We start from the raw sequence: 19413 nt of genomic DNA, 5'->3' as shown, positions 1-19413 counted from the left end.
ACTCCCATCTAATCACAAACGCCTCAGTATGTCCTTGTCAGAGGCAGGGCAAGGAGAGCTGAGGGCTCACCTCGCAAGGTGAAGGGCCCCGAGTTCAACATTTTCAGAAAACATCTTGCAGCGTTTAACCCCAGGACAGAAAGAAGTCACACCGTCGACCTTCAGCCCCCGGCAGCATGGGCGGAGACATATAAAACCAGCAGTGACTGTTCATAGAGAAAATATGGCAATGCTTAGGGCAATCTATTACCCAATGCTGAAGATTTTTAATTTCCATTTTGGAAAGTCTAAGATACATTTGATACCAGACATAAAAATTTAAGTGAGAAGTAGGCATCGTTTCAAGGCCGAGGCTCAGCCTGTACCAAAATAAGTGTGTAGCAAAGAAAGAGAACCTTCCTTTCTTCAGTAGTCTTTGAGTGTGGACAAATGTGTCCATGGAGGGGGGCACCAGGTGGTGGAAGGGGAGCCAACCCTGAGCCCAAGGAAGTCTCGATTCCTTGCAGGAGCCTCTCGGTGTGGTGGGTCTCCTGGGTCTGGAAGAGCCCAGCCAGGAGCAAATCCAACGTCTAGTCCTCACCCTTCTCCAAAAGGGCTGCATCTGGTGGGCTTCTCCAGGCAGTCTTCTCCAGGACCCTCTCCGCCCTGGCGCTAAAGGCCATTGCTGTTCCTGTGGCAGAGGGGTGGCTTGGAGAGCTCGACCACACCAGCCCGAGGCTTGTGCAGGAACTTGGGAGCTCGGCGCAGGAGCCTCTGGGCCTCCGTAAAGGTTTCCGTCAGCTCTTTCTTCCACTGTACAAACTCGGGATCACTCTGCGTGGAAATACAACGGCAGGGATTGGGAAAGGCTCATCCATTTTGTCAGCAGGGATAGGTGTCTCTCATGATTACTACTCTTTGTGGAACCCTACATGTCCCCGGTGAGTGAGGGGAGCACACCCTGTTTTCCTGCCCAGAGCCGCACTGTGAGCTGGAGGGTGGCTGAGACACTTCTTCCAGAGCCTCCCTGCAGAGAGGTGGGAACGGCCCAGGAAAGTCCTTGAAAGGATTCCGTTACATACAAAGGCAGTATGACAAACACTGCCTGTAATTAGTTTAGATACTCCCTTTGATTCGCTCCCAAAACAACCGTTTAAGTCTATAAAATCATGAGTCTCGCCTATAGAGGATCCTTGCTGAGACATCAAGTATTACGGAGATGACAGATGAGGAGGGGTTTTGACAAATTAAAAAGGACTTTCACACATGCCTAATGAAGACATTAAACGCGTGTTTTTTTTTTTCAATCTACTATTGGCTTATCTCTCAAACTATGCCCTTCTAATGCACACAATCCCCAGTAGAAAAAAATGGAATTAAATCAGCAAAACTTGGGCTGCAATATAATTCTCGGGAGAAGAAAGATGGCATTTGCCTTAATGGAGTCACTTTGGTATCTCATGTTCATTTAAACATGCAAAAGACCTCAAACATACTGCGAGACAAGGAAAGTTCTGGACCAAAAAAAAAAAAAACATTCCAGGCCCATACTAAGTGCCGGACAAAGTTTCCAGATAGGGTAATCAAATCATTTCATGTACTTCCCTTTCTTGCCATTCTCAAGTTTTTCTTTAAAAAAAAAACTGTTAATTTGCTGAACACTGTAATTTGGGGCTTTCTTGTCAAGCGTGTGAGTTGTAAAGCATGGAGTAAGAAAATGTTTTACAACCAGGCAGCCATCTTTGAATTTCTAAATAACTGCTCTAAATTTACCTGAGAAAAAATAAAGAAAAACTTACCTCACATTGCAAGACAAATTGCTTCCCTCCTTTTATCCTTAACAAGATGCATTTTTTGTCTTTAATTTGAGTTTCTTCCACAGAAAGAATCTGTTCCATTGTCAGTAAATTTTGCTAATGATAAAAATAAAAATTTTAAATTACTGCAAATTATTTCATGGTTGCTTACATTAAATTAAAAGTAATACTGAGAATTATCAGCTTAGAAAAAAGTAAAAAAAAAAATCAGCATTTTTCTTTCTTTGATGGTATTCTAGAAGTAGGGGACAAAAGCTATGAAGGAACACATACAAAAGTTCAAATTATAATATCTAAAACAAAAAAACTGCAAGAAAGAAATGTTTCTATAAGACAAAACAGCAAGGCTGTTCCCTCAACACAAAATTGATTTTTGAAAGATTATGAATCTCAAGTATACATTTTTATATCACACACTCATCTGAATTTGATCAATAAAGTTGTGAGGGAACAATGAAGCACTACGTATGATTTACATGAGCAAAAGGTATGTAGTTTAGTTTTAATAAGGCAACTAAGTAAATGTATGATCATGTTAGTTTGTAAGCTAATAATATCACCATAATATCAAAATGATGTTACAAATAAATACAGGTAATATCCTTAAAAGATTGTGACACAAGGTCTATAGCATTGTTACTTAAGGTGAATGCTATAGTGTCATGATTACCTTACCATTTTATGTTTTTTTGGGTAAATACTCCAGGAATCCTAAATGAAAAACAATACCATCATAAACTTTCAAGTTTTCTTTTCCCTTATTTATATTTATGAATTGGTCCATACATACTACGTAGCTTCTCAAATAAAGTGCTGAATATTGGATCTTTTAAAACCAAGATAATTTATTGCATCTCATGTCAAGCAAAGAAAGATTTTTATCCCTAGACTCAATTTGCACGTTTTAAGCTTTCAAATATGCTGAAAAGCGGGACAACTTTCTCTCAATGTGCAAAATAGTGACTAACAGTAAACTGCATAATAAATGCCGAGATATACTCATTATCTGGAGAAAAGATTGCACTTTGGGGAACTACTTTCTACTGACTAGCAATTGAGTTAAAATTCAGGGTCCCCAAAGAGTTTTATTAATTGAAACTCAGATCTTAGATGTATTAACTTCCAAAAAAATGACTTCTACAACACTAATAATAGTGAGAAGATCCAGTTGGGCTCAGCTGTAATTAAATGGAACTTCATCAACAGGGATTAAAAAACACATTCCAAAGTCAAATATTCACGATTTGGGTCTCCTCCTTTCTATATTTCTGACCCTGGAAGAGCCAATGGGCAATATTCCAACCCCCAAACCATGCTTTCCACATTGGGGGCCACTGTTCTGCTTGCAATGACTAACGGCCCCCCACCCCAAGAGTAGGAAACATGCCTTCCACCATGATGGGCAAGCCCGGGCTCTTTACCCAGTAGGTGCTTAATAAATGCTGCCTGACTTGCTGAGAGGGGCAGTGTGGATCAGAAATATCTTTTCATCTTGATTGCGAAATTAGTTCTCAAAAAGACCTGAAAGGGCAGCTACATCTTCCTGCCTAAAGGATGAAATGCACCTATAAATTGTCCAAAGAGATGGAGACAAAAGGAAACGAAGCTTGGAGACCTTGCCCTGAGACAGTCATCCCGGCTTCCCATCACTTGGCACGTTTCAGCAGACCCCACCCAGGGGAGGCTACATCACGGAGAGTGGGAACACAGGCAGCCCTGGCTCAGAGCCGTCCCCTCAACCCACTGCTGATGGGCGGTGACCCTCGCGCTTTCCCTCTCAAAGCCTGGCTTTCCTCTTTATAAAATGGGGGTTGGACCCCCACAGGTTGCTAACAGATTAAATAGGACTTTTTTTTCTTACGGCAGTTGGCCTATGATAAACTGCAAAACTTAAAGCAGTTTTTATGATTTCCTTTTCTTTTTTTGCATGGGCAGGCACTGGGAATTGAACCCGGGTTTCCAGCAGTTGTTATGATTTCTATACAGGTGACATTTCTCTCATTTTAAGGATGAGGAAACTGAAGCTCAGAGAGTCACCATAATGCACTCAGTCCCAGAGACACTGAGCAGTGAATGAACCGTCCCTGTCGGACCCACATCCCCTATGTTTTTCTTTATTGCCCTTCCCTGCTGCTCTCCAGTCTTCTCAAAACCCATCTGATGATGTGGCACTTGTGACCCTAATATACAGCATTTTCTATTTTCAGATAGTATAAAGCTCTTCCTTTATTTTTAAGTTTAAACATTAAAATCTCATCTATGCAAACGAAAATAGATATCCACAGTTTAGGGGGTATTTTATGAAACATGTCAGTAATACGAAATAACTGGATGACACTGAAGGTAATAAAAGTCACTGCTTAGTTAAGACTGCTAAGACTCACCCGGGATTCTCCTTCTCCTTTCCATTCAAGTCTATTTGGAAAGAGGTAAAAGTATCGACGCTGCCACTGAGTTAGAAATGGGTTTCCCAGTTTCAACATGTACCCATGCATAATACAGTCTTTTCCCAGAGCATAATCTGAGGAATATAAAATAAGTATAAATTAAATTTATAGGCTGTGAGAGGGAATGTCTTCTCAAGATTACTCTTAGAAAAAAAATTGCACATTTTTGGAAAAAGTATAAATATAACATTATATAAATCGTTATTTCAATTTTTAAACACATATGAACAGGGATTCTAAAGAACAGGTTTTTTTCAGCTCTGTTGCTATTAACATATTACACAGCGGTTTCTTAATATTCCGATAAATTAATTCATTAATCCAAATTTGCTTTCAAACTATTTTTCATTATATATTATGAGAATATTTGAATACAAGAGTATTCAAATTCACACTATCACCAAAGGTAAAGTACTTTGCCTTTACCTGGAATGGAGATTCCCCCTTTGAATCTACCTTTAGCTCATAAATAAATAATAGGGATTTTCCTTGGCCAAGTAAGCTAAGGCAACACAACAATAAAAATTGTTCATGTCTCAATTTCTCATTACATTTATTCCTCAAATATAAGAGACCAAGCTAATTCAAGCTCTCATTGAGTCCTGATTATATTTTTATGATGAAGTATTGTCTCTTAAAAAAGAAACATTTATTTTAAGTGGCTGTTTTGAACTCATTAAGGACTCTGGTGATTTGTGCTAAAAATCACATTGACTTACTCATTTATCCAATAAATATTTATTGAATGACCAGGTGCTGGGTGTGCTCCAGGCATCCTGGATTCAGCAGTGAACAAGAGACAGAAATCCCTGCCCTCGAAAAGCTTATTCAGGCAATTAACAGATAAGCAAAACCCATGCTGTATCATGTGAAGATAAACAAGCACGAGGGTGAAGAGCAGTCAGTAGGGGGCCAAAAGGGTCAGCAGTGACAGGAGATGCCATTTTAATCAAAAAAGTGCTCGTGGGCAATGGTGGCACAGTGGCAGAGTTCTCGCCTGCCGTGCTGGAGACCCGAGTTCGATTCCCGGTGCCTGCCCATGTAAAGAAAAAGATTAAAAAAAAAAAGTGCTTGCACTTCCAAAGTATATTTAAATTATAAATACTGCATTTTAACCTCAGGGATCTAAGCCTAGACTACATTTTTCTTTAACAGTGACTTCTGATACCTTCAATCAAGCACTGAACATGCACAAATTAATAACTTAGATAATGAAGATAAACTCATTAATTTGCTTGATGATCTAACTATAGCTCTAATTAAAAGGATATACTTCAGAAAGGTTGTTCAGATATGTATGCTTTCTGGGCCCAATTTGTCAAGGATTCTAGTGACATCCTGGCCTCCACTTGAGCAAATTACCATTGATATAATTTTCTGTGTAAAATGTGCTGCAGTAAACACAGACCAGAGTGATCTCAATGGGCCAGTTCTCCATGAAGAGTGGCTTAGAAATACAGCCTCTTTCCTTGCAGAACTAAAGTGAATACAGTCAAAGGGCTGCAATATTCCTCTGGTGAGCTCAGGGAACTTTTCTGTAAGGAGTAATTAATCCAGGATCAAAGACATTTTTCTAAGTAGATGATTTAACTGCTCCTCGGAAACTCTGAGATAGAGCTGATGCATGGTGCATCAGAGGCCCCACCAAAGTAACCTATTAAAAGAATAAAATTGTTTCTGGTTGTTCTTATCCTATATAATGTTAGCTTCACAAAGGTCTTTGTTTATAGGGGTCAAATGAATGAATTCTTGCCATAATCAGCAAGAATATGGCAAGATATGAACTAAAATAAATATCTAAAACTCATGAAATTGTAGAAAAATCAAGAGTGACTACATTTAGTGAATCAAGAACGGCCAGTGCATTTCATGCTGGATGTTATGTAGTTTACCTTGGAAATCCCAATAAGGCATGTAGTTATTCTAAATAAAAAAATAAAAGCTTGGCAGTTCACTGATGCAACTTGTAAATGCTATTTATTGACAAGTGACATATGCAATGCCAAGTGCCTCACCAGAACTGGCCACATGCTTTGTGGGGAACAATAAAAAATGAAAATGTGGGCCCCTTGTCAAAAAATTATTATGCATTGCAAGATGGCAATAGCAGAGTCTTAAACCAAGCGGGGGCCCTGCCCAATTTTACAGGGTTCAGACCCCTGAAGCCAGCCCTGATCCTGACACTTGAATATTGTCATTCTTCCTGGAAAAACTTCCAAATTAGTCCCCAAACACTCCAAGATAAGAGGACCGAGTTACAAAACACCTCTGATTCTCTTGATCCACTTTTATTTATATGCTGACTAAAGACTCTGAAGTACTATATTGAGCTCCTCCAAGACAGATAAAACTAAAACTATTTATGGCATTTTATTCTCTCCCAGAAAATATTTTATGACCCAACTACTTTTTAGCTTTACAAGAAATTTTAAAAATTCACTGTATTGGAGATGTTTGGAGACACACGAGCTATTTTACCTTCTTCGTGACCAAGCTGCTTATTTTTAGCCTTCTTCCTGCCCTCAATTTTATCCGTGTCTGCATTCACCGCTTCATAAACAGTCTCAGCCACTTCCTGCTGCCAGCGCTCGGAGATCACCAAAGGGAAGTTCTTGTAGAGTTCTTGGTCGCAATCCAGAAGCTTATTATTTTAAGAAATCAAGATATTTATGATTTAACATACTTAAAAAGGCAACAGATTCAAAAGCGCCACATCTGTGCTGACTACATCGTAATACATGTGGGAAGATGACTAGTAGACGGCTTATAGTCACCTACAGACAACTAACTTGTTGTCATAAATCTCTACCAATGACAACTCAAGCAGCCAGGGTCCACAAATGATTATGACTGGTTTCATTTTCAGAAAAAAAGACGAAAATAGAAAAACAGTCTGATAACAAAAGCTTAAGGAGGAAAACCTCCTTTCAAGGATAGTCATGGCTTAAGTTCAATTCAGCCCAAACTTCCGTCATTAGCTTTATTACACTTTCGACAATGAAAATTAAGATATATTGGGTTGTATCCAAGGTACTAAAAGATTCTGAATCAACAAAATAAAAATTCAGTATGGTCAGGTTGTTTTATTTATAAAAGTCAGAAAATAGATCCCTTAGTTTGGAAACCACTGTAAGGGAGAAGCCAAGAGAACTTTCCAACCTAAACTTCAATTAATCTGAAAAGCTAGGAATAATATTGGAAAACTAAGTTGGAATTACCATTCATTCCCTATACTTATCAACTATTCAAAGTTCAACAGTATAATCATATTTGTAAGTATAAAGGTCAAAATACATGGAGAGCTTCGGCAACTTAATATAAGAATTGCTATGATCACAACTATACTTAATGATATTTACCTCCCAAAATATTAGTCAAAATTTTCCATTCTACCTCATAAGTGAGGAGGCTACGCTTTGGAGAAAAGGAAACAAAATGATTTTTTCTTAATATATCTGATCTACAGGTTTATGGCAGAAATGCTAGTAACTCTATTGCTATAAAATAACACCTTTGTCTCTCAGAAGCACCCATCTCTTTAAAATTAATTGGCTCAACCCTTTGTCTGAGAGACAAACAATGGCTAGATACCGTAAATGGCAAGTCATTTAGGAAGAAAAGAGCAAGCGAGGAGGTAAAGACACTTGTCAACTATCCTTTAGCAAAGCACCCAGGTCCAGCTCTGGGCCTCATTCATCTATTCTCACTGACCTACTATGACATGTGTTGACTTTGAGAGCGCTCTGATGTGCAGATTCTTTGCCCCTTCTGATTTTCTTCAGATGCCTATGCCAAGTCCCAGGGCGACACGCTCAGTTGCTCTGAAGGTGGCCTGTGGTGTGCACCCATGCAGGGGTCTAAAGCCAGGGGCCCTGACACACATGCAGTGCCCAGGAGCCCTGGGACAGTGTCTGAAGAGCGAGCCAGGAGGAGAGGCATGCCCCTTTCCAAGGCCGCCGCTCTGCACGGGCTCAACACTGGCTTCGTATACAACGTTCTACCTTCTACGATTTCAGAAAACCGTGATCATTAAGGTTCAAACTATGTCATTAGAAATGAGCAGAACAAAGAAGAGAATTTATGCTTACATCACGAGAGGTTTTTACTCAAGAGCAAGGCATTATTTGGACTGCTTTTGAAACACAAGGAAAGGTAGTTTCCTAAAACACCGTCCCCACAGTGTGGCCAAAGCTGCCACAGTGGCCAGGACCCAGCTCCTTGTGTGTAGCTGTGGCCCTGCCACGGATTAACCGGTGGCTATGTGTCCTCCTTACGAGCTCTTGGCCAGGAAGGGCCAAAACCTCAAGAACAGGAGCAACTAGTTTGCTAAGTATGGGCTGTATGCCAGCGCCTCGGAGGATTTCTCATTTATCTTCACGGCAAACTCACCGATGAAACCACCCACTCTATAGATGAGAAAAACAAGGCTAAGTAAATGGAACAAACTCACTCAGCTATTAAGTGGCAGGTATGAACCTCATCCATTTGACTCCAAAAACCTGATTCTGCTTATGAAATTTTAACTCTCTTTTGAACATCAGGAATTTCTATGAGCTCCCACATGCAAGAAGTTATATTTGACACTCACTGACAGACAGCAAAGTGAATCTAAAGAGGAGTTCAGTTGTGGTGGCAATCATCTTTTAAAGAACTTTGTAACTGGACTGCTCCCTGGAGCTGACACACAGCAGCGTGTACACACCCGGCACATATTCTTTGCTTAGGCTGTGGATGATGTGTAGTGGGGGCTCCGTCGTGGTTATCATTCACACCGCCGTCCCCCAGGAGAGCCACTGCCAGACCATGGAGGGTGTCTCTGCGTCGGTCAGTGCTCCCCCCAACACCCACGGCCATGGCCCACCTCCCTGGGTGGCTGTTAAGCAGCTGGCCCTGTGACCGCCTCCATCACCATTATGGCTCAGCCCCTCCCCTCCTGACACGCCCAGGTCTCAGTGCCATTTTCCCCCCAGTTCCCCGATTCTGCTCAGACTCCCCATGCTGCTCCTTCCCAGCAATCTGCACATCTTCCTCCAGCCACGGGCCCACTATTTCTGTCCCTGGGTCCTCACCGGTTCCAGCCCTGAGTGTCTCTGGCTGGAGCTCCCGCTGCGCCCCTGCAGTTTACTTGCTGCCCTGCCACTTATGCCTCATAGGTGTGTGTTTTAATAGTGCTGCAGCCTTCTGGAGGGGATCAAAGCCATGTGGTGCCATAAATGAGGGGGCTTATGGTAAGAAGGGCATAAATGCAGGCAGCTGAGAAGATGGAGAGGCTCTAAGAGGGAGTGGGTACAAGGGGCAAGCTGCGGCAGTGGGGGCAGATGACAGCCTGACACATAGGAATACAATTTGACTCAGAATCCTAAAGACGATTATTTTCTCTCCTGACTCACCACCTCTAATTCTGTCTTGCCTCTACATGGAAAAACGATATGAATGAAAGTTTGGAAATGCAGAGGACTATATATACACATATATATAAACAGTGATTGTTTCACCTTTGACTGACAAATGTAAAATGTTTCATGCTGTTTGCTCTTTTCATCCTAACAGAGAGAGATCTAAAAATGTAAGAGAATTAAGATGACTGGCTCTTTCATGCTAGGTAAGGTAGGTTTGATACTACACAATTGTTTTTTCCTGTTTCATATATATTCAAGTTTTATTTCGACCACAGGTATTCCAAATCAACAAAGAAACGACCATTTTGCAGTCCATCAAAAATAAAATTATTTTTACAGAAAAGCTTTCACAGTTCCTAACTAGTTTAGGTCTTTGACCTGTGCATTCTTTAAATATCTAGATATCCATCTGTAAGTTAAATTCCACAAACAACCCAATATGAAGATAACTGCCAAGTTTAACTGATTTCCCATAGAAAATCCCCCCCTACCCTCCGGCCCCTAAAAAAGAAAAACCCCAACACGCACCTTAATGCCTTTGGTATCCTCTTCATCAAACGAGCCGATATCAAAGGCGTCGGCAGCATTGACTTCTCCTCGGGGAGGAATCAGGGGTGGGGGGTACTGGAAGATCCAAAGAAGGGCAGTTACTGGGTGACCTTTACTGCCTGTCCCAACCTACTATCCTATAAAGGAGCACAGCGCAAGTGGCCAGGAGGCTGCACGGCTCTGCAGGCCAGTGCAGACAAACCACAGTTCACATCAGCACTTTGTACTGGACAGGCCCAAAGGAAGACCCCAGATTTTAGTAAAATGTAATGCGGGTGGGGAGGAGATTAATATCCAAAGTCTTAAATAATTACTAATTCAACAAAAGTGTCCCCAAGGCTGCATTATCACCCTGCCTGTCGCTCCTCATTTTTTTTTTTTGTATGCTGTATTGCAGGATCCCATTTCATTCTTTTTCCATGTGAGTATCCTGCTATTGCAGCACATTTGTTGAATTTTTGTGTTTTTTGTTTGTTTGCTTGTTTGTTGTGGGAAGTGCATGGGTCAGGAATCGAACCCGGGTCTCCTGCATGGCAGGTGAGAATTCTACCACTGAACTACCCTTGCTCCCCTCTCCCCCTCTCCTTTAAGAAAGCATGTAAGCACATTCCTTCAGATGCTGCAGCAACACTCTCAAGTGGCTAGAGCTGTGATGTGCAACAGAACTGGACACTGAGCATTCCAAACCTGGCCAGCATCCTGAGCCAATGACCAGAGCTCCCCTTGTAGGCAGGACAGTCAGATGAACTCTCTCCTAGTTTCTACTCAAAATCACCACTTCGCTACAGTTCGCATTCATGCAAAAGTGATTCCAAAGCTGATAATATACTTTTAAAAAAGTTTTATTCAGGATGTTTCCCTATGTCAATGTAAGTATAATAAACTTTAAAATAAGGAAAGGAAATTGCGCTAATATGAAATCATGCTTATCCTCAAATTCTGGGGTACCAGGCAAGAAAATAGATGTTTGCAACAAAAGTCTCTTACATGTTTCCACAGCTCTATGTAAAAACACCTTCTTCCATATTAAGGTAAGAAGTCAAGAAAATGCAATACATTTTTTTTTAAGTCTCAGTTGTATGGATAACTAAATCAGCTTGAGAACAGCTCCAATTCATATTTATGCATTTATACAGACAGCACTTCCAAAATTTTAATATTCAGAAAATGAAGAGAGAGAAGTTGCCCGAGGGAGTCAGGTCCTCAGTAAAGCCTGGGGGGAGGAGTGCTGTGGGAAAGGGGAGGAGGAGCAGGGGCTCTAGGGGCTGAGCATGGGGAAGGAGACAGGAGATGGTGGGGAGACAGAGAAGGGAGCCCAGAGCCGGAGTCACCCAGAGCCAAGCGAAGTCCCAGAGGGAGTACCTTTTGTAAGTAGACATGCTGCCACTCGACGCCTTTGAAAAAGCAATGCTCTTTTACTTCCTGTGCGCTGCAGAAGAAAGAACAAGTCATAACAGTGGAAAATAGGCATTTTGTAAATATAAGAACTAATTTTAAAAAATTGCCTCCCATTAAGAACAGAGAAACAACTATTTCCAGTTCTGTAAGAAAGCAAGTTAAATAGGCTTCCTTCAAAGCAGCACAGGAAATGTTGTGATGTTTAGAGATATTGCATGCTGAACCTAAGATTATTATTCAATTTGATAATTTACTTAGGATGTTTATTCTAATTTAAGTTTTCACATATATATATATGCTTATTCTGCAGTCATGAGATTATAATTTAAATGAAATAAAACAGATTTACACACTAAATAAATTTATAGTAAATGTCTACAAATTATGCTATATAAAATGATAGGAATATGAAGTGTCAAATATTTATTTAAAAGCAAACTAGAAATCTAATACAATAGTGCATGCCAAAACCCTTTATAAATTGAAGAAACAAATTTTCCTGAAGATCATTAAACTTTTTAGTTTGAAATAATGGCAAAGCTACAAATAGTGGCAAAGGTAATACAAAAACAATATAGAAAACTCTCATATAAACCCTACCCAGATACCCAGATTTACCAACTTTTAACATCTGATCACATTGGTTCTACCTCCCTCTCTCTCAAACATCTGAAAGCAGGTTGTATATATTACCCTCCCTGAATACTTAATACTTCTATGTATGTTTTCTAAAAACAAGAATATTCACTGATAACCACACTAAGTACAGTTATCAAAGTCAAGAAACTTAACATTGACACGTAGCATCTGAAGATCATTACTAAAGCTCAATTTATGTAGCACAGAAGAAGATGCACACTTAGAGGAAACAACAGAACTACTGTGTCAGGCAAATGTACCCTCCCCCATACACCACTCTTGGGGTTCTCCTCCGAGGTCACCGCCCACCATGCTGCAGAGCCCCGAAGCTGGTCTCGGCCCCCTTATGCATCAGCATGACCTGTGAGGTCCCCTCAGGCACCAGGATGAACGTGAGGTCCCTTCGGGCACGAGGACGACCTGTGAGGTCCCCTCAGGCACCAGCACAGCCTGTGAGGTCCCCTCGGGCACCAGCACGATCTGTGACGTCCCCTCAGGCGCCAGCACGACCTGTGAGGTCCCCTTATACACCAGCACTACCTGCGACGTCCCACCCGCCCTGGGCCTCTAAATGCTGAACTGAGCCCAAGCACTGGGCCTTGCACCGGAACTGCTCTTTAGGAGCCTCCTCCACCACCCACCCACAGCCTGCAGCCCTGCTCGACTCCCACAGCACCCCAATAACCTGACTCATCATCTCCTCATTCCCCTGTCAAAAACTCCCCAAAGCTGCCTCTGCCCTTCCCCCCAAAAGGGCCCTTAGGACCCGGCCCGAGCCCACCTCTGTGGCCTGCTTTGGGCCACTCCCTCCCTGCTCACCACAGTGGCCTCCCTGCTTTCTGAATCCTGGGGAGCCGGGTCTGACCCTCTGACCGGAATGTTCTCTGCACCCCAACCCCCTCCGCTTCACAAGACTGGCATCCCACCCACCACCTGGCCTGTTGATTTCCCAGTTTGTTTCACGGTCAGCAGTCATCTCAGTTATTTGACAGTTCCTACCACGTCTTTCTGACCCCCACTGCAACGAAGCCTGGGCGGGCAGGGCCTCACCTGTGCTGTGCGCTGCCCCCTCCTCTGCTCTCCCCACGCGGCCCGGGCGCAGCGGGAGCTCCGCCAACACCCGGACAGGGGTGAACGCCACGCAAGCCAAAGCACGGCCCTCTGCATTTCACCAGACACTCCTCCCCGTGGTGCCTGTCACTGTAAATGTGGAAAGGTAAACAAGAAGCCTGCGTGCATACATCCAAGCACGTAAGAAGACCCAAGAGAGAAGACTCCTGGTTCAGACCAGTGACCGAGCAGACCTGGAGTGTCACTCCTTCCCGGTAACCACAAAAACGACAGGCTAGGACCACGGAGACCTAAACCCACCGCGAAGAGACCGTGAGAGGGAACATCAGCAAACAAGACAGGAGCAGACAGGGGCAGGGACTGAAAGCAAAGGGTGGCGCTGCTGCAGCCCTGGGGTCAGAGCCAGTGTGCTGAGCTCCAGGGCTCATCATGGGGGGAGGGGAACACAGGCCGAGGACAGGGTGTCGACTGGAAGTCTGTGTGTCACACACAAACACACACTTTCCTTCCCCACGCCCAACCCCACAACACCTGCAGCTGGGGGGTTATTCTAATGGGAGAGGGGGTGGTCTCTAAAGGATCTACTTCTAAGAAATTAAAACCACTAAAGATTTTTAAAAGAAATCACTAAAAGGGCTGGAAAGTCAAAAAGCAGAACAAAGAATCTTCAAGACTAGCGTGCAGAAAATATGTTAAGAAAAGATGAGAGGTACAGATGAACTATCTAGAACCCTAAAATCTATTTTTTAAGAGTTCTAAAAGACAGTAAGGAAATAGAACAGAGGAAATTTCAAATAAATCAAATTACAGCATTCCCTGAGCCTAAGACCACAAGTTTTCCAAGTTAAAGGGACTCAGAGTGCCTGGTGTGACAGGCGACAGCCGCAGTCCAGTGACCATCCTGTTCACTTGTACACAGCACAGCAATATTTCCAAATTTCTGGGGAAAATTATTTTCAATTTGGAATTCTATGTCCAGCCAAAATACCAATCAAGTGTGAGGAAGCAAAAAGACATTTAAGACATGCAGGAATCCAGAAAGTTTACCTCCCACATCCCCTCCCTAAGGAAGTTCTTGAGAACACACTTGAGCAAAAAGGGGAAAACAGAAGGCATGGGATCTAGTAAATGGCAGATTCAAACCAGGAGAGGGAAAGAGGGAAGTGCCGGATGGGATGACACCAATCAGCAGAAACAGAGACAGCACCCAGCTCTCATTGCAGGTGGTAAACTGAGTCTTCCCTGAAAGAAATACCAGGGAGAAATGAAAGTGCACAGCTGTGCTAAGATCTTTTGAAAGATATACATGTAAACAACAACAACAAAACAACTTAAGGTTCATGACTAGGCTATGTAGAGAATACGTGAGAGAAACACTCGTGTTGGCATGAGAGGGTAAATACTATCGATTCATTTGCAACTTTCGAAATCAACCTATGTACAAAGCACACATTGGTCATAACTGCAGAAGAGAGAATAAATACGAACAGTTTGACAACGTAAAAATAAAAATAAACATGACAGTAATGAGTCAGTGAGAGAGAAAAAAGAGAACTGAAATCAAAGAGGGGAATGCTAAAATCGTCATTTTATGGAGTGGGCAGTCAAGAGACACTTTATGTTTAGGGGAATAAGGCACAACTGTGCAAGTATGTAATTTAAAGCTACAAAGACAAGAAAAGAGAACCAAAAATAATGTTACAACTTGTTTGACAGGTGGGGTAAAAGGGAAGCTAAGAAGAGAATAATGAGTGAGCATGATTCCTCATCTATTAGAGCAGGAACAGGTAACCTCTTAAATGCGTTGGAGGAAATAGGTATACATGCACATGTAATAATATATATAATAATTTATAGCAACGATACGTACACACACAAATATGTAACTCAATACACACATACACACATACACAGTTAAAAACTGGTTTCTTATAAGGAGCAATTCTAGTGATGGGAAGAAAAGCAAGACTGGGGGTGAAGAGAAGGAGGGAAAGGCCTGTTACAAGCTCTTCTCTCTAAGCTTTCCAGATATTCCTTTTTTTTATTTTGTAAGAACAGTAGGATAGAAGTTGGTCAGTTCTGCATGACACAAAATATATGAGGACCTGACCACAATATCTGACTTGTCATAATCAACAATATAATCATTATAAAACTTATTAGATGGACTCTGAGATATCAGAATTCATTTTTATCGTCTAAAAGGCAGATTTTAAAGCTAAACAGAGATTTTTTTTCCCACTTGTTAATTACAAAACACACGAGAGCACACACGTATTTCCTACATGAGTTTTTCCCCCTCAAATTAAAATAGACTTTTAATGACCAAGAACAGGTATTTTTAAAAACGGTTTCACTTTTAGGGTAGAGATACCGAAAGGTAGAAGCAATGGCTTACCTGCCTCCGTGGCAACCAAGCCGTTTGCTAACATCTCGCTGGAGCAAGCCCTCCAGGAGGGACTTCAATTCAGGAGAGAAGGTATCTGGGAGCTCCACATTCTGGGGAAGAGAACTGAAAGATTTCAAAAATCCACCTATGGAAACAACGCCCTCACACCCAACTAGATTTAAAGGATAAGCATAGTTCTGAAAAGTATGGATTCATCCTGAATTAATATTTACTGTAAAGGGATATAATTAGGTCAATCATCATTTGAAAAAAATCAACCAACAGGCTGGGGTCAGGTCATAAGAATCAGAAAGTTCCCTTCTTCTGCACCTCAGTGATTTCTCCTTTTATTTGGTTTCTTTAGTTTTGTTCTCAATTTTATTCTATCTTTCTCACGCAGTTTGTGAGCAAATCTTGATTTTTTGCATCGGCATCTATTTCCATTAGTTTTCCTCTCTATAAATACACATAATACATAAATAAATAGGTTCTATTTTATAAAATGTGAATGTTTTCTATTACATGATAAATATATATAAATAAAATAGAAATGCATAAAATATAAATAAACTTTTATTTCAAGAAACACATTTTTTACCCTAGACATAATGGAATAAAACATGAAAATCACACTGAGGATAAGAGTTTAGTTTTTAGCCCCCTTACCGCAGTGAGTGTCATTCGGTCTATTTCACGCTTATCTTTGGTTTTATGTTGCCTGAAAGGGCTGTGCCTGCAGGAACAAAGAGCATCCTATGAAAATACATCAGGCAATTTAGCACATACCACTGACTAATATTTGGGTAAAGTATTCTGTTCTATCACTGTTCCTTCCAAACGACAGACACAGAAAAGCCTTAAATGTTCATTATTTCCAGAGAAAAAATGACCAGCAACTCTATTAGGTCCTGTAAGAACAAGCTTGAAATCTCACTTGCTCCCTCATTAAAAAATGAAACTGTGGTGTTAAAATAAGCTTTTCCAATTAAAATATCACAAAAAACATATAAATATACATTTAACCAAGTCATATAAACGAATGCTATTTACACAGTATTTCTCATATTAGTGGTTGAGCTAACAATAGCTTTCAGGTAACTTTATTTTGTCTTATTTTTAGCAAAATGGACAGTGATCCCTCAAACCAGGACCTTTAACAGGCCAAAATACTATCAGGATGGACAAGAAGCCAGCAGTTCTGGGCAGTGCCTCGGTGGTGAGGTGGATGGGGCTGCCTGGCGCCTCGGGGATCCTGAGTGCTGCCCACTTGCTCCCGACCTCCGGGGGCCTGGAGTGAAGAGCCGGCAGTGCCGGCTTCCAGCGGGGACAGTCCCAGCCAGCTGGGGCCCAAAGTCTTGGGTAAAAAGGCAGAACTACAGAGATGGTAAAGGGACCAGTGGTGGCCGGGGGCTCCAGGAGAGAGAAGGGATGAAGAGGGAAGCACAGGGTTCTCAGGGCAGGGAGACTGCTCTGTGTGATACCGTAAGGGCGGACACACAACATGACGCATTTGTAAAAGCCACAGAGCTGAACAACATAGCGCGCGGACCCCGACGCAAGCTACGCACCATACTTAATAGGGCATCGATAGTAATACAATTTTACAATCATCAATTGCAAAAAAAAAAAAAAAAAGTACCATGCTGACGTAAAATGTTAATAAAAGAAGAAACTGGGAGGGGGGAGAAGTACACGGTAACCCTGTACTTTCTGCACATGTTTTTCTACTCTAAAAAAATAAAGTCCATTAAAAAAAAAAACTTTGGGGGAAATCTGGCTCTTCAAGGAAATCTTATTAAAAGAGATTATTAAATAGGCAAATTAGAAAACCACAGCCTTGTGTGTTTTCGAAAATCAAAGAAAGGATATGTATTTATTGAGTTTTCTTATAGCACGATGTGCCTATAAAATGCTAATCCTATAAATTTATAAGGCATATATGACATAATCGGAGGTAAGATTCTATGCAAAATATTTTAACATTAATTCCATAAAATAGATGAGAATAAATACATATAAACACATAAATCAGGGAGATTAAAAAAAAATCGAAACCCCCTCTTATCACTGCCATGCTGCTTCCTGCTGGTGAGCTGGCCGTCGCACTCTGCAAGCTAGCCTACGCGGAATCATCTCCTCAAGAACATTTATTGTCTTACATATTTCAGTTTCCTTTTTGTACAAGAGAGGGCACCCTAACGCTTTATTTTCTTCCTTATCATGCAATGATGTACAAAGTAAGTCCCACCTCATTAACTTGAGACAAAATATCAAAACAGGGTAACTTAGCCCCAAGCAAACATATGCTAATTTTTAACATCTATTTCAACTGGAAATACTCCTTTCAGTTTAACTCTTTCTGAGGAGAAAATGTAGAATGACTGCACTTAAACAGCAAACAGAATATAAAAACACATACTAGTGAGTTATTGGTTTGCTATTTGTAGGATATAATTTTAAGAAGGTATCATACTTCTATCATTTTCTTTTATGCAAAATGCATACAAATATCAACACGTTTACAGTCCGAGAGCAAAGGAATAAAAGCTTGTTAAATCTTACTGAAAACCTTAGTCTCTGCTTGACACTCCGCTGTTCCCGCCCCACACGGTTCCTTATCCCGTAAGGAGGGACTGAGCGGGGCTCCTGTGGCATTTCAGTGCATCCTTCTGGTTTGGTCCCTGCGTGCAAGGCAGAGGGCCCCGAGTGTGCTCCTGACCCCCGCGCCCTCGCTGGCATCAGACACCGGAAGGAAAGAGCTGAGTCCTGACACTCGCAGAGAAGGTCTGCTGTGTTCTGACAGAAATGCTCTGTGCTAAATTTAAAAAGTCTTTCATGAGACCGGAGGGAGGCGTGCAAAGGGACTGGAGTTAAAGTTAGTCGTGCCAAAAACATTTCCAGCACATGGCCCCTATCACTACGATTCCCGTTTTATAAATATAGCTATTCCATGTCTGACTCAATAAGAAGTGATCGGAAATGCTTTTCAGCTACTCAAGTCTATGTTGAGAGAGTTTGGTCTTTCAAGTGAAAAATCCTGATGCACATCTGTTTCCAATGCATTCTTGATTATTCTTTGTGAACAAGAGCAAGGATTCTGTCTCTGTTTTGGAAAACGCTAAAGAAAGCCTGCGACAAGCAATGATCTCCATTCTGGGTGAGGCCTGCGGGATCACAGCACGTCCCCCTTAAATAGAAGGGAACAGGCCTGCGGGCAGCTTGCAGCGTGGATGCTCTGACTGCATAGGGAATGTTAGGGGAATCGGATTCACACGTGCAACTGGCCAAATGGTATTCCAGGCTGAGTGGGAGACGGGGAGATAGCTTAAGAGATGATAGAAGATAGGAGAAAAACTCACGCACAAACCACATTACATACGTCTAATTCACAGCGAAAAAAAACGAGTCAAAGACAATACATTTATTATTACAGTTAAAAATTCACAAAATTTGTTTTAGAAAACCAAAAAGATTGACAGGTTAAATAAAATAAGTCTTTTGAACCTAAAGCTGCCAAAATATTTATCAGCATTCCTTTTCTCCCTACAAGGAGAAGACTTAATAGTCCCAGGCAGTGCTCAACTCCTCCAGCCACCACCCTGATTCTCGCTTAAAGTCTGGCACCTTTGGGGACTAGATAATATGACAACCTCAAGATCAAGGCTCCTGTCACATCGACTCTTTTCCTTAACAGACATCTGAAATCCAGATTCAGAATCATGACA

At 41.6% G+C, this 19413-nt stretch overlaps 1 protein-coding gene across 7 annotated transcripts in view; it reads right to left on the bottom strand.

The window, feature by feature from the left end:
- Positions 1-244: 244 nt before the first annotated feature.
- Positions 245-19413, bottom strand: part of GRK3 (G protein-coupled receptor kinase 3) — a 165127-nt gene continuing 145958 nt past the window's right edge. For 6 of the 7 annotated variants that reach the window (XM_077160690.1, XM_077160688.1, XM_077160689.1 and 3 more), the window contains 9 exons: positions 16355-16421; positions 15698-15798; positions 13279-13428; positions 11554-11620; positions 10171-10266; positions 6722-6884; positions 4181-4317; positions 1779-1892; positions 245-813 (listed from right to left, as the gene is read on the bottom strand). In XM_077160690.1, coding sequence (XP_077016805.1) covers positions 652-813; positions 1779-1892; positions 4181-4317; positions 6722-6884; positions 10171-10266; positions 11554-11620; positions 13279-13428; positions 15698-15798; positions 16355-16421 — 1057 coding nt within the window. In that variant the 3' untranslated portion in view covers positions 245-651. The remainder of the gene's footprint in view (positions 814-1778; positions 1893-4180; positions 4318-6721; positions 6885-10170; positions 10267-11553; positions 11621-13278; positions 13429-15697; positions 15799-16354; positions 16422-19413) is intronic. The other variant, XM_077160691.1, reaches the window with a different exon arrangement.

Source organism: Tamandua tetradactyla, chromosome 5 (assembly GCF_023851605.1).
Source record: "Tamandua tetradactyla isolate mTamTet1 chromosome 5, mTamTet1.pri, whole genome shotgun sequence".
NCBI lineage: Eukaryota > Metazoa > Chordata > Mammalia > Pilosa > Myrmecophagidae > Tamandua > Tamandua tetradactyla.
The sequence above is the reverse complement of the archived record's forward strand: the minus strand, read 5'-3'. Positions and strand labels throughout refer to the sequence as shown.